Source organism: Herpailurus yagouaroundi, unplaced genomic scaffold (genome assembly GCF_014898765.1).
Source record: "Herpailurus yagouaroundi ecotype Mexico unplaced genomic scaffold, PumYag 208, whole genome shotgun sequence".
NCBI lineage: Eukaryota > Metazoa > Chordata > Mammalia > Carnivora > Felidae > Herpailurus > Herpailurus yagouaroundi.
In genome coordinates, this window is record NW_024412439.1 from 12,514,746 (window position 1) to 12,527,858 (window position 13,113).

At 50.2% G+C, this 13,113-nt stretch overlaps 1 protein-coding gene across 3 annotated transcripts in view; it reads left to right on the forward strand.

Moving 5' to 3' along the window:
* Positions 1–13,113, forward strand: part of ANKFY1 (ankyrin repeat and FYVE domain containing 1) — an 81,119-nt gene that overhangs the window by 44,277 nt on the left and 23,729 nt on the right. For all 3 annotated transcript variants that reach the window (XM_040453563.1, XM_040453564.1, XM_040453562.1), the window contains exons 5-10: positions 1,422–1,545; positions 1,663–1,812; positions 2,986–3,151; positions 9,086–9,290; positions 10,330–10,398; positions 10,615–10,814. In XM_040453563.1, the coding sequence (XP_040309497.1) occupies positions 1,422–1,545; positions 1,663–1,812; positions 2,986–3,151; positions 9,086–9,290; positions 10,330–10,398; positions 10,615–10,814 (914 nt within the window). The remainder of the gene's footprint in view (positions 1–1,421; positions 1,546–1,662; positions 1,813–2,985; positions 3,152–9,085; positions 9,291–10,329; positions 10,399–10,614; positions 10,815–13,113) is intronic.

The window sequence follows — 13,113 nt, forward strand, 5'->3', positions numbered from 1 at the left end:
CTGTGTGTGCTGCATGTGTATTGGATGTACTCTGGATGTACTGTGTGTACTGCATGTGTAGCATGTGTGTACTCTGTGTGTACTGCGTATGTACTGTGTGTACTGGGTGTGTACTGTGTGTACTCTGGGTGTACTCTGGGTGTGCTGTGTGTACCGCGTGTGTACTGTATACTGTGTGTACTGGGTGTGTACTGCATGTATACTGCGTGTGTACTCGGTACTACATATACACTGTATGTACCACATGTGTACTGCGTGTGTCCTGTGGGTATACTGTGTGTGAACCGCGTGTGTACTGTGTGTATAATATGGGTGTATCGTGTGTATACTGCAGTGTTCTGTGGGTGGACTAAGTTGTACTTGATGAAACTCAGTTGTCTACATACATGATCCATTTGTGTGTGTGTGTGTGTGTGTGTGTGTGTGTGTGTGTGTGTGTATGTATTTATTTTTGGGAGAGAGAGAGAGTGCACGTGTGTGGGGGCGGGAAGGGTAAAGAGAGAGAATCCCAAGCAGGGTCCGCACCTGCAGTGTGGAACCTGACCTGGGGCTCAAACTCAAAAACCGTGAGATCGTGACCTGAGCTGAAATCAAGAGCTGGATGCCTAACCCACTGAGCCTCCCAGGTGCCCCTGCGGGATCCATTTGGTAAGTGGGGTTGTAAAAAGCAGCTTTATCGAGGGGCGCCTGGGTGGCTCAGTCGGTTGAGCGTCCAGCTTCGGCTCAGGTCACGATCTCATGGTCCCTGAGTTTGAGCCCTGCATCGGGCTCTGTGCTGACAGCTCGGAGCCTGGAGCCCGCTTCGGATTCTGTCTCTCCCTCTCTCTCTGCCCCTCCCCCCACTCACACTGTCTCTGCCTCTCAAAAATCAGTAAATGTTAAAAAAACTTTTTTTAAAGCAGCTTTATCGAGTGATACTTCACATTCCATATAGTTCACCTGTGGGAGGGGGGACTTCCAGGAGATCCTTATCGAGGCCTAGAGCTCATGTCTGCAGCTAATCGATTACTAAGCCTTGCTGGTTGTGTAACGGAGATGTGCTGGTGGGAACTGTGCGCAGGTCCACACAACACAGTTACATACCAAAGGAGCGAATCTGACCCATCGAGTGTGTGATGTTGCAGGTGCCTGTGTATGATCAGTGAGTTCCATGGCATTACTTTCGAGGCAGTTGGGGGGCTGGGGTTGACCATTTAGAGGTTATTTTGATTCTGACCAGAACAGTCAATGTGATACAATGAGATGCTGGTACTTCTAACACACGGTACCTCTGCTGGAACCGATCCATCACTCCTCTGCTTCTCCCTGTACTTCAGGGTTATTGGACACGGCTGGCCAGGACACAGATTGCAGCTTTGGTTGATTAACTTGTGACTCTCTTTGTCCCAATGACACCGTTCATCACTAACATTCTCTCGTAGATGTGAGAAGGGTGTTATGTCTCTGGTGAACGTCAGGAACTGTATTCGCTTCTATCAGACCGCGGAGGAACTGAGTGCCGGCACGCTGATGAACTACTGTGCGGAAATTATCGCCAGCCACTGGGTGGGTGAGAGATGGAGGGCTGTGAGCAAAGCACCTTCGCGGGAAGTCAGAACGTCCGTTGTTGTTGCTGTTGGTCTGTTGGGTCTGTTCTGCTTTTCACTGGCCTTCTGTCCTCAGGACGACCTACGGAAGGAGGACTTCAGCAGCATGAGTGCCCAGTTGTTGTACAAAATGATCAAATCCAAGACTGAGTACCCGTTGCATAAGGCTATCAAAGTAGAGAGAGAGGATGTGGTCTTCCTCTATCTAATTGAAATGGACTCACAGGTACTGTAGCCGCTTTTTCCGTTTTTCCTACCTTTTCTGAAAACCGCACGTCGCTTGTTTTTCTCTGAATGTCCCCTGCTCCCTCCGAGCCCTCACCGGCGCACTCTCTGATGTGCACGTGTCTCCCAGGAGTCCCTCCAGCACAGTCTGCGCTTTTTCTGCTACGCTCCTCCGAAATCTTCCAGCCTCTGCCCATGCCCACTTGTCGAGCCACGTTCACATGTTGAGGTAGTGGCTGCAGCGGTACCTGACTTCCAGGCACCCACATCCACCTTTGTTTTCTTTTGCTGCTCTAGGGAATTGCCACAAGCTAGTGGTTAACAGTACCGATGTGTTACCCTACAGGTGTTGCAGGTTGGAAGCCCGGTCCAGGCATCGCCTGTCTCAAACCCGGCTGTCGGCAGGAGGCTCTAGGGGAGGGTCCCATTTCTTGATTGTTTGGGGTATTGACAGATTTCACTTCCTGGGGCTCTCTTGACTTCTGGAGGCCACCGCATCCCTCCCGTCTCAGAGCCAGGGGCAGCACAGCCAGTCCTCCTGTCACCTCTGTCTCGTCTGCCCTTCCGCTCCCCTCTTTCACTTTTAAGGACACGTGGGATCTGACAGGTAGTCCAGGATGTGGTCCCCACTCCAGGGTCCTCAATCTTAGTGACATCTGCAGAGTCGCTTTTGTTGCGGACGGTGATGCAGGTTCCAGGGGTTGGGACGTGGACGTCTCTAGGGGCTGTGACCGTGCGGACTGCACTGCCCAATGAAGAAGTGAAGGTGGCAGCGAGGGGTGCTGGCTCGTGGGTGTCCTGTATCTGCGAGGGGAGTTCCATATGGAGCCGTAGTCTTCGTGAGCACGTTGGCTGTTCCCACCCTCTGTGCCCTCTGCCCTGGCCTTTGCGCTGCTCCCGCACCGTCCTCCTTCCCCTCTTGGCCCCGCGTTGTCTTCCATGGTGTTGTGTCCGCTCTGTGACCCCCGCTAATCCTGTGCTCCCTGAAAGGCGTGTGCCCTTCAGAGGCCTGGCGGAAGGTGGTCAGTGCAGTGGAATTTGTCGAGCGAACAGTTAACGGCATTAAAATTTGGCATTTATGTGAAAGAAGGTGTGTAAGGGTCCGGCGGGGAGACGTTAAAATCGCTTGTATGGTCTGCCAGCTGGGTGCTGATTTACAACCCTACCTGTGCAGCTCCCTGGGAAGCTGAACGAAGTGGATCATAACGGACACCTCCCCTTGGACCTGGCCCTGTCACGGCGACTGGAGAGCATTGCCGCCACGCTGGTTAGTCACGGAGCCGATGTGGACATGGCGGATAGGAATGGCTGGAGCCTGTTACACAAAGGAATCCAAAGAGGTAGGAAGAAGCATGTCCCCCTGCGGGCGAGTTTACTTTAGTGCAAGTAACTCTTGAAGCCTCTGCCCCTGTTGCACACACTCCGAGATGCTGCTTCAGCCTGCTCGTGACGTCGAGTCTGTGGTCGGTGGGGAGGAGAAGCTGCTGCTGCGCCTTGTCTCTCGGGCTCTCCTGGTGTCGGCCCTGCCGCAGAGGACCCTTCCTTGTAGGCACGTGACGTGTTCGCATCTTCAGTGTATCGTTTCTCCAGGGTGGCGTTAGTGGCGCTTGTGTTTGCAGCTGGAAGAGCGGGGAAGCATCAGAACCACACGTGTTTAAACACAGTCTTGGATTCGGAGTTTTCACTTGTCCAGCTTAGACTTCTTTCATGGCAAAGGGATAGAGTTTCGTTCCGTCGTAGGAAGGTTAGTTGAAACCGTAGCTATATTTTGCGCCTATTGTTGTTAATAGCGGGAAGAATATGGAAGTGATAGAATGAAGATCAAAACACTGTACTCTTAATTAAATTCCAAGAGAAAAAGAATATTAGTCTTTTCTGTTTTGTTTTTCCCATGGTGTCGTCAGTTGTTAAGTCCCACATGGATCCTGCTTGACTCTCCTTTGCGGTAATTGTTTTTGACAGAATGAGAAGCTGTCTAGGGGCAGAGTTCCCGCCCCTGGAATGAGAGCTTTCAAAAATGCCAAGTCTCAATTTGTACAGGGATAGATGACTTGGCTGAAGTACTTGGCCATGGCTGTTTTTGTGTCTACATGCAGACGTCAAAGGCAGGATGTACCAGGGGCACCTGGGGGGCTCAGTCGGTTAAGTGTCTGACTTCAGCTCAGGTCATGATCTCGTGGTTCATGAGTTGTAGCCCCGTGCCTGGCTGACAGGCCAGGAGCCTGCTTTGGTTTCTGTATCTCCTGTCTCCGCCCCTCTCCTACTCACACTCTGTCTGTCTCTATCCCTCAAAATAAATAAACGTTAAAAAAAAAAAAAAAAAGACAACGTACTGATTTCCCCACGTCTTAATCCTGTGTATTCACCCTTCCGACTATACAGCCATTTTTATCATTATGCCTTGTTGCTATACTATTATCGTGCTGGTGCACTGTCACTCCTTTATTTACTCTCATTGTTTTTGTTTTGTTTTTTTTTTAATTTTTTTTTTTCAACGTTTATTTATTTTTGGGACAGAGAGAGACAGAGCATGAACGGGGAAGGGGCAGAGAGAGAGGGAGACACAGAATCGGAAACAGGCTCCAGGCTCTGAGCCATCAGCCCAGAGCCCGACGCGGGGCTCGAACTCACGGACCGCGAGATCGTGACCTGGCTGAAGTCGGACGCTCAACCGACTACGCCACCCAGGCGCCCCAATTTACTCTCATTGTTACACTGTCGCCATATATACACTCACTCATTCACAGGTTGCTCCTGGTTGGTGGAACTAGTTTCTTCAAATACAGTCCTGTAGGCAGCTGTGGCTTTGCTCTTTTTGGGCAAAGGTTTTAACCTAAATCTCCCTCAAAGCCCTGCGTTAGGGCGTCAAGCTTGCTGGCTGATGGAGAGGAAAATGTTGCTCATGGTCGGGAAGGAACTCTTGGGATTATGTCCGCGTCCAGGACAGATGCGTTTCCCAGGCGCCACCCTGTGCTGTGCAAAGCCGTTAGCACACTGGGTGTGTGTACAGTGGGAAGAGTTCCCACCGCGTGGGGAGTTAGCTTTTCCTGGCGTCTAGTGTCTGAGATGTTTATTTGGAAACAAATCTACTTCTTACTTAAAAAAAAAAAAGTCTCAAGAATTATGTTTCTTAAGGAGTTAAATTCTTACGTGCGACAAGAAAACATCTTTGACGAGTTATTAAATACTTTGGTGATTGCTTAGTTGTGAGAGTTCCCACGAATTGGCAGTGCATTTTTGATGCTTGTTTTCAGGCGACGAACCTTCCACTCTGAGTCGGTCGGTTGCCTGCAAGTCTGTGCAGTGTGGGTGTGAGGGTCTACACTGCTGCCGGCCCTGGGCGGCGGGACGGCGTGGTAGGCGGAGCGCTGACGTCGAGGCTTGGGTGGGCCAGGGTTTCAGTCCTGGCTCGTGCGCTCATTCCGTGCCTTGGACGGGCCACTTGGTCCCCTCTGGGTGTCCTTTCCCTCACGTGCAGGGTGGGAGTCCTTCTGCTTTCCAGTGTTCCCAGCACGCGCGGCACCGTCCTGCCAGGGTGCGCACTGGCGCGCCGGGACCAGCTCCAGTTCCCGAGGCAGAGCTGTCCCTGTCCCTTCTTCAGCTCCAGCTGTCGTCCGTGGACCTTCCCAAGTGGTTGAACTGAGCAACGTAGTTAAATTCAACTGTCAACCTTACTCTAAGTTCACTGTCATCTGCCTGAAGAGCTTTGCTGTGTGAGATGGGGGTCTGGTTCCGGACACCCGCTGGAATGTGTGCGGTCAGTTCTGTGAAGAATGAAATGGGCAGCCAGTGTCTGTGGACGAGGCCACAGGAGGCACACGTGTGGCCGGAGGGCGGCCGCCGCCTCCGACGAGCCGGATCTGGGCCAGAAGGTGAATCCTTGCTGTTGAACATCAGCATCGACCTTCGGAGAGTCAGTGCCGGTCAGCGGGCTTCTGAGTGGGCCCTCCTGTCTCCCTGCCTGTAGTCCGTGCACAGTGGGGCCTCTCCCGGGAGCAGCGTGAGGCCGTCCGTGGGAACACTGCAAGCTTCTGGGACCTCCTCCCTGCACGTGGCTCCGTGTGGGTATCCCAAGGGCCTGGGGCCCCCTCCCCGCGCACACGGCTCCAGCCGGGAAGCTGCACTGAAGGAGACACTGATGTGGATTTTAGTTGGGTGTTGGTGTTGTTGGGAGGACGCTCGTGTGGACGTCAGCGCAGTGAGTCCTCGTGCGCCGGGCGGTGCAGCCGAGCCAGGTTGTAGGAGTAACTCGCTCGTAAGCACCAAACGGTTTTTACTTTAAATGTTTTTGATGGAAATCTTTCTAAAGTGTTTTAGCTGTTTTCTTACCGACAGAAACTGTAAACGGTGCTGTTGGTGTTTGCTGCCCCCTCCTTTGTTCTGCTCCTTTGTTGTCCCTTTCCCTCCAGGCTGTGTGCCCAGGGGCTGACTTTCTTTTCATGTAAAACCTCACCGATTTTCAATTTCCAATAATTCCTAAATAACTTTGGGGGGGAGCAGGGGTGCATGTATTTATGTGCATATATTTGTCTAAGTAAAAAAAAAAAAATCTCTGGCTCTTATTAATAAATTAATTTAAAAGCTATAATTCTTTTAAGAGGGCTTAACGATATAAAGTTCTGGTGTCTTTTTTATCCATCCCTGTCCAGCTGTTGATCGGCAGTCCTGGACCCTTGTTTCAGGGGGCATGCTTGCCCGGTTTGTATTCCACCGTGTATTGTAAGTTTTGTATCAGCCTGTGGGGTCTTAGCTTTACTGTGCTTCTCTCTTCGTTTGGAATCTGTGCTGAGCTCAAAGGTGTGAAAACGCCACACTTCTCCCCCAGCATCGTGTACATCGGTCTTTTCATTTCAGGTCTCTCTGTCCCAACAGTCCCGAATTTTCTTTCCACTTCCAGAATATAGGTGGCTTTCTATAGGATATTGTATTCTGTTGTTAATATTTGTATACATTCTGTCTTAGACTGAATCCCTGTGGGGGCTGCTCCCCCTGTCAGAGCCTACCGGAAGCCCACTGTGTATATGTATCTATAAACAGCAAAGTCCGACCCAGTCTCCCCCCCGATATGCAAATTAGTTGCTTTCACACCTCTACCGGTATCCTGTTGTGAAGAAATCTGATTTGTGGTCCTTTTTGTGTGTGACTTTGGTAAAGATTGCACTTTCCTCTAGATGCCAGGAAAAAAAAAAAAAGAAGGGGCTGGTTAGAGAAATCTTAAGTTAACCTGAAGTCATAATTGATGGGAATCAGAGCCAATCGATTGGTTTTCTTCCCAAACATTTCCCTGGTGCCTGTTTTGTATAAGACAGTGGCAATTGCAAGGATAAATCAGACATGGACCGGTGAGCATCTCAGGGGCCTGTGGGGGCCTGACCACCTCCACACCAGCACTCACATTCTTCAGCAGATTGGGCCCTCGGAAGAAGGTACAGAACAGATGAGAGGTGCTGAAAACGAGCTGATTTTGAAATTCCATGTCCGCTGAAGACCAGAGGAAACCCCTACCTGCAGATGAAAAAGAGCTTAGGAACACAGATAACAGACATGAGAGCTTTGCCACTCCAGAAATGCCAACCCCCATGCTAGATGTTGAGACGCAGAAGTACAGTTGAAGTCGATGGATGATGTTGCCGGATATCAAAGAAAACTTCTCGTGAGTGACTTTGTAAGAGAAAATCGTCATGTAGAAGTTGTGATTCAAAGGAGCCCACATCTGCAGCACTAACAGATTCAGGGACAGGTGCACGTGTCTGGCTGCAGAGACAAAAACAGGTCAGCTGTGGAAAGAGCACCATCGCCAATGATGTGTATAGTGAAGAAGTTCCATAACGCCTTCCACGGCCTGGTGTCCAACCCAAGACTGTCAGCAGACTCCAGTACTGCAGGCCGTCACGGCACCAGATGAACCTGGGGGGTTGTTGTGCGTTTTGGGGATCTTCCAGCTGAGGAAGGATGTGATTTGTACGAAATTCATCCTGTAGACCTTGAGTGGAGACAGAATCTACAGAAAGTACCTCTGAATCCTTGGCATGACTTAGCTAAGTGCTGCGGCACACCCGGAAGTTAGGTCTGGCCTGTCCCGGGAGGGGTTGGCTCATGGGCGCACTGCCTGCAGACCCCAGAAGAAATCACCGCCTCCCACTGCAGCTAGACAGAAGCCTCAGTGTGAGCACAGTGCATTTGTAACTGGGTGATTCCTCTGTTCACAGTTCATTACCTTAGGATGCATTGCTCTTCGTGCCTTATTTTCTTAAGGAATGTTAATTTTATGTATCGGGACTGTTTTTGCACGTTTTAAGATGTAAGTGGAACTAAATCCAAGGTAAATTGAACTTTAAGTAACCTTCTATGACACATTTAATTAATCCCTATCACCTTCCAAGTTAGACAAGTGTGCTTTAACTGGTTTTCCACAAGTATTTTTAACATTAAATTGCCACTTGTCAGATTGCTTGGTTCTGAAGGTCCCCATGTATTTTCAGAATTGTATACCTTTAATATCTTTACGTAAACTTAACTCTTGGCCTTTTGTCAGGATGTCAGAGTAGTTTCTGTTTTTCCTCCCACCGAGCGCTGCATAGTCAGAGACAGTAAGCAGTTGGAGCTGTTGAACTTGCTGGATTCTGCAGAAGTTATTCAGACTTCATTTGGGACTTGTACGTTGCTCTAGGCAGACTTCCCTGCCTATAAATTCTCCAAGAATTAAGGTGACGGAGGGGACTTAGGAAGAAGTTTTGTTTTTACAACCGTTTAGGTTACCAAGTGAAGTTCTTATAAATAGCAATGTGTGCAGATTATTTGTCCAGATATTTAGTTGAAAACTTCTTGTTGAGACTGTTATGTGTGTATGTCACAAATTGAGAAGATTTTAAAAATTTGTGTGGTAGCAGTCAGCGAGGTGTGGTCCTACTCTGGACAGGAACCTGTGCGCGAGTACAGCACGCTGGCGGTAAGACTGTGCTCAGGAGATAAGGGAGCGACACGGATCGTGCTGAGGCATCTAGAAACCCTGTCCGAGAGGTGGTGATCAGGAGTGGCCTCTGTGCCTGGAAGCCTGGAGTACTGGGGTGGTGGTGTGAGGTAGGGGGCTGCAGGTGACAGCGGGTCCGCAGGAATTCAAGCAGGTGACTTTGTGGTCTTGAAGGTTCTGCGTAGACATGCCCGGTGGTCCCTCTTCTTTGTCTGCGGTTCCTGACTTTCCAAGGAGTGTTGGCCAGAGTAGCTCGCCCTGGCGTTGTCGTGTGTAACCATTTTTTCTGTTGTTTCTTTTCAAGGAGATCTCTTTGCTGCCACCTTCCTCATTAAGAACGGGGCGCTGGTCAATGCCGCCACGTTGGGTGCCCAGGAGACACCGTTGCACCTCGTGGCGTTGTACAGTTCAAAGAAACACTCCGCGGACGTGATGTCGGAGATGGCCCAGATCGCAGAGGCCCTTCTGCAGGCCGGTGCCAACCCCAACATGCAAGACAGCAAGGGCAGGTTAGTGGGGTCATCGGGCTGCTCTTAGCGCTGTTTCCAGAACAGTACCTTATGGCGGCACGTGACGAGCAGACGGGCTCGCTATTTAATCTGGTGTTCGTGGAAGTCCCAGACGTTGGTGTATTAGGCAGATGAGAGGCTTGACAAAGCCCAGAGGCGTCTGGGGACATTGTTTCCGTGCTGGGAACCGAGGTCCATGGATTTGCAGGGGTCACTGGTCCAGCTCCTCCGTGGGCACCCTTTGCTGGCACCTGGGTCAGAACTGGCGGGGGCGCTTGGAGGGGGATACGCCCCATCTCACAGCCGTCCCCAGTGTTTCCGGGAGGTCACATTGTGGGGTTTTCCCCTCTGGTGCGTGTATCTGCCTCATGCAGCACGGCACACAGCAGAACAGGAAAACGTGTGACGGATCTCACACTCAAGTAACATGGGTCTCGTGAACTCTCAGCATCGTTTGATAACTACTCTGTTTCCCCAGATGACTGCATCCTTTTTTTCTTGTGTTGATTCTTTACGTTGACTTTCCCCAGCCGCGGTGAGTCTGGTGGCCGGGCCTCTGGGACAGGTGCCAGCAGCGGGTCCCCTTCAGGGCACTCGAGGGCTAAAAAGAAGCCGCTTTAATCCGTCCTGGCCTGGGATTCCGGCCTGTTGCTGCTCTGACTGTGCTTGTGGAGAACAGAGTTACAGGGAGAAAGGCATTTCTTTTCAGAATTGTGGAGGCTAGGTGGGGAAAACACGCGTACGTGTGCTGGAAACTGCTGGTGTGAGAACACGGGTAGTGAGTGAGCGTCAGCGTTTAACGGGACAGTGTTTTCTGTCTCTTCCTTCTGTCGATTCTTGTCCCTCTGGCTGCTGACTGAATGGTGACAAAGAAACAGAACCATTTTCGTCCTCTTAGTCGTGATTTTGGAAGGCCGTTTGCCGAGGCGCAGAGGCACGCTGTTGGAGGAATGTGGGGTTCCTGCTGGTGGTGGTCCGGCCTGGGGTTCTCCCGCACGGAGCCCGTTTCTGCGTTGACCCCTCTCCTTTCCCCCCGTAGGACTCCCTTACACCTGTGCATCATGGCGAGGAACGAACTCGTATTCAGTCAGTTGCTGCAGTGCAAACGGTATGCACCAACGGCATCGAGAACACGGTGGGGGGGGGGGGGCGTCGTGAGTGGAAGGAATTCCCTTCAAGCGTCTTCGCTGTATAGCGTTGTGCGTTAAGTAGAAGCAGAGTAAAAAATTGTCATTCGAGATGTGCGTGAGGGGAGAACGAGGCTGTTGGCAGCGCGGTGTCGGGCAGAGGCGACGTTTGCCGTCACGTCGCTTCCCTCTTCCAGGCTGGACCTGGAGCTGAAGGACCACGAGGGCAGCACCGCCCTGTGGCTCGCGGTGCAGTACGTCACGGTGTCTCCCGACCACTCGGTGAACCCCTTCGAGGACCTCCCGGTGCTGAATGGGACGTCGTTTGACGAAAACAGCTTTGCGGCGAGACTCATCCAGCGCGGCAGCAACACCAACGCGCCCGACGCCGCGACAGGTAGAGCGTGGGCCCCAGGGCTGGGCTTGGGGCTGGAGGGGCCACGAGGCGTCACGCCAGCCCTTCCGCCACAAACTGAGCAGCCGAATGGCGTGCTGGCGCGAGCGAGGCTGTGCTTGCAACCCCAGCAAAGGCCCAGGTTGTTTTCGTGCCATCTTATGCTTTAAGAAGTTTAGCCAGGGGGCGCCTGGGTGGCTCAGTCGGTTAAGCGGCCCACTCTGGCTCAGGCCACGGTCTCACGGTTTCACGAGTTCGAGCCCCGCGTCGGGCTCTGTGCTGACGGCTCAGAGCCTGGAGCCTGTTTCAGATTCTGTGTCTCCCTCTCTCTGCCCCTCCCCCGTTCATGCTTTGTCTCTCTCTGTCTCAAAAATAAATAAATGATAAAAAAAAAAATTAAAAAAAAAAAAAAGTTTAGCCAGGGGGCGCCTTCGGCTCAGGTCATGATCTCAGGGTTCGTGGGTTCGATCCCCCCGCATCAATCCCTGTGCTGACAGCTCAGAGCCTGGAGCCTGCTTCGGATTATGGGTCTCCCTCTCTCTCTCTCTCTCTCTCTCTTCCCCTCCTCTGCTTACACTCTGTCTCTCTCTCTCTCTCTCTCTTTCTCTCTCTCTCTCTCTGTAAATAAATAAATAAACATCAAAAAATAAAATAATAAAATAAAAGAAGTTTAGCCAGACTGCAGGTCGGTTAAGCAGAAACACTTCCATTTGTTTGGTCCGGTGAGTCTCAGAACTCCTTTTACACTCTTAGAAATTAGAGCCCAAAGAGCTTCGGTTTCAGTGGGTTGTAGCTTTGATATTTAACATGCTAGAATTAAAACTGAGAAATTTTTAAAAGGTGTATTAAGTTAGAAAATAATAAACTATTGTATGTTTAGCATGTAGCATTTTTTATGAAGAATAACGTTCAAAAGAAAACCGTGACTGGCTTCTTCTATCTGCATCGTTGCAGCCTTTTGACGTGTGTTGTTTTGGTTAAAGTATGTGAAGAAAACATACCCTCCCACAGTTAACGTAGGTGGAGAAGGGTGGCGTATTTTGGAGCCTTCTCAGATCATTGTGGACGGATTTCTTATGTCTACAGAGAGCAAGAGATCCCCAGTGAGTGTGAAGTTAACTGCAGTGTAGAATCTGAAACCAGATCAATGAACTTTTCTGACTCTTAAGTTAAAATCCATGGTTCACTTGTGCTTTGGATGGACCTTTTCTCCATATGTGATTTTATAAACGTCATGACTGAATTATTTGAAAAATTCTGGTTTGCCGACTTGAGCAGATCTTCCAAATCTTTATTTTAGAATCACATTTACTAATATCACTATCGATCTCATCAGGAAGGCATTCCAGTGTTGAGAAGCTGTCAAAGTAGCAGTTTTGGATAAAAGGTTTCCAAAATTCTAATATTCACTTGCAAGGTCAACTTTTATCATTTGGTACAAATACTGCCAATTGTTTCCTTAAAGAGAAAAGCACACTTCGTTCGTTTTCAGCAAAATGTCCGATACTCCTGTTTGGGTAAGCATGGTTTGCTAATCAGTCATTCTTTCACAAAGCTGGTGTAGCCTGAGGAAAACTTTAGTGTTGCAGCCCAGGCAGTGGTTCTGGGCTTTTCCTCGAGGCTCCTGTACTTCATCACACGGGGCCGGATGCAACTCCCTGCACCCTCATGATTTTGTCACAGGGATTGCGAACAGGCACTCGTTGTTGAAATTGAAGAACTTTAGTAATTTTTACTGCTCTGTCAAGGGCCACCCTGAGTGAAGGTGCTCTCGTTTCGATGGGGTCTGTGGTAGTCACCCAGGGACTGCTGCTACATTTGGGGGCCCCTCCTTTATTTGTGTTCGGGTCCAGTTTGACCATCAGCAGTGCAGACGTCAGTGCAGGGGGACAAGCAAATGTCAGGGGTGGTTGTTACAGAAATAGTTTTGACCTCACGGACCCCCCGGAAGACGCGCAGGAACCCCTAGGAACCCTGAGATCACACTTTGAGAACCACCGTTTTAATGTCAATACTTCTTGATTTGAGTAAATAAATTATGGGGATTTTTAAGGAGAAGGATCCCACTGTGATCAATATTGCAATGTATAAAGCATGTGTAGGTGCCACTGATGAGGGAAACTGGCCAAGAAAAGATGGATGTTAAACAGCCCTTTCCCTGAAAGAAGTTAATAATTTAACTAAAGGTCAAATTAAAGATTTTTTTTTTAAGTTTATTTATTTTTGAGAGAGAGAGAGGGAGAGAGAAAGCGTGCACATCCACGACCAGGGGGAGAGGCAGAAAGAGAGGGAGACATAGAAT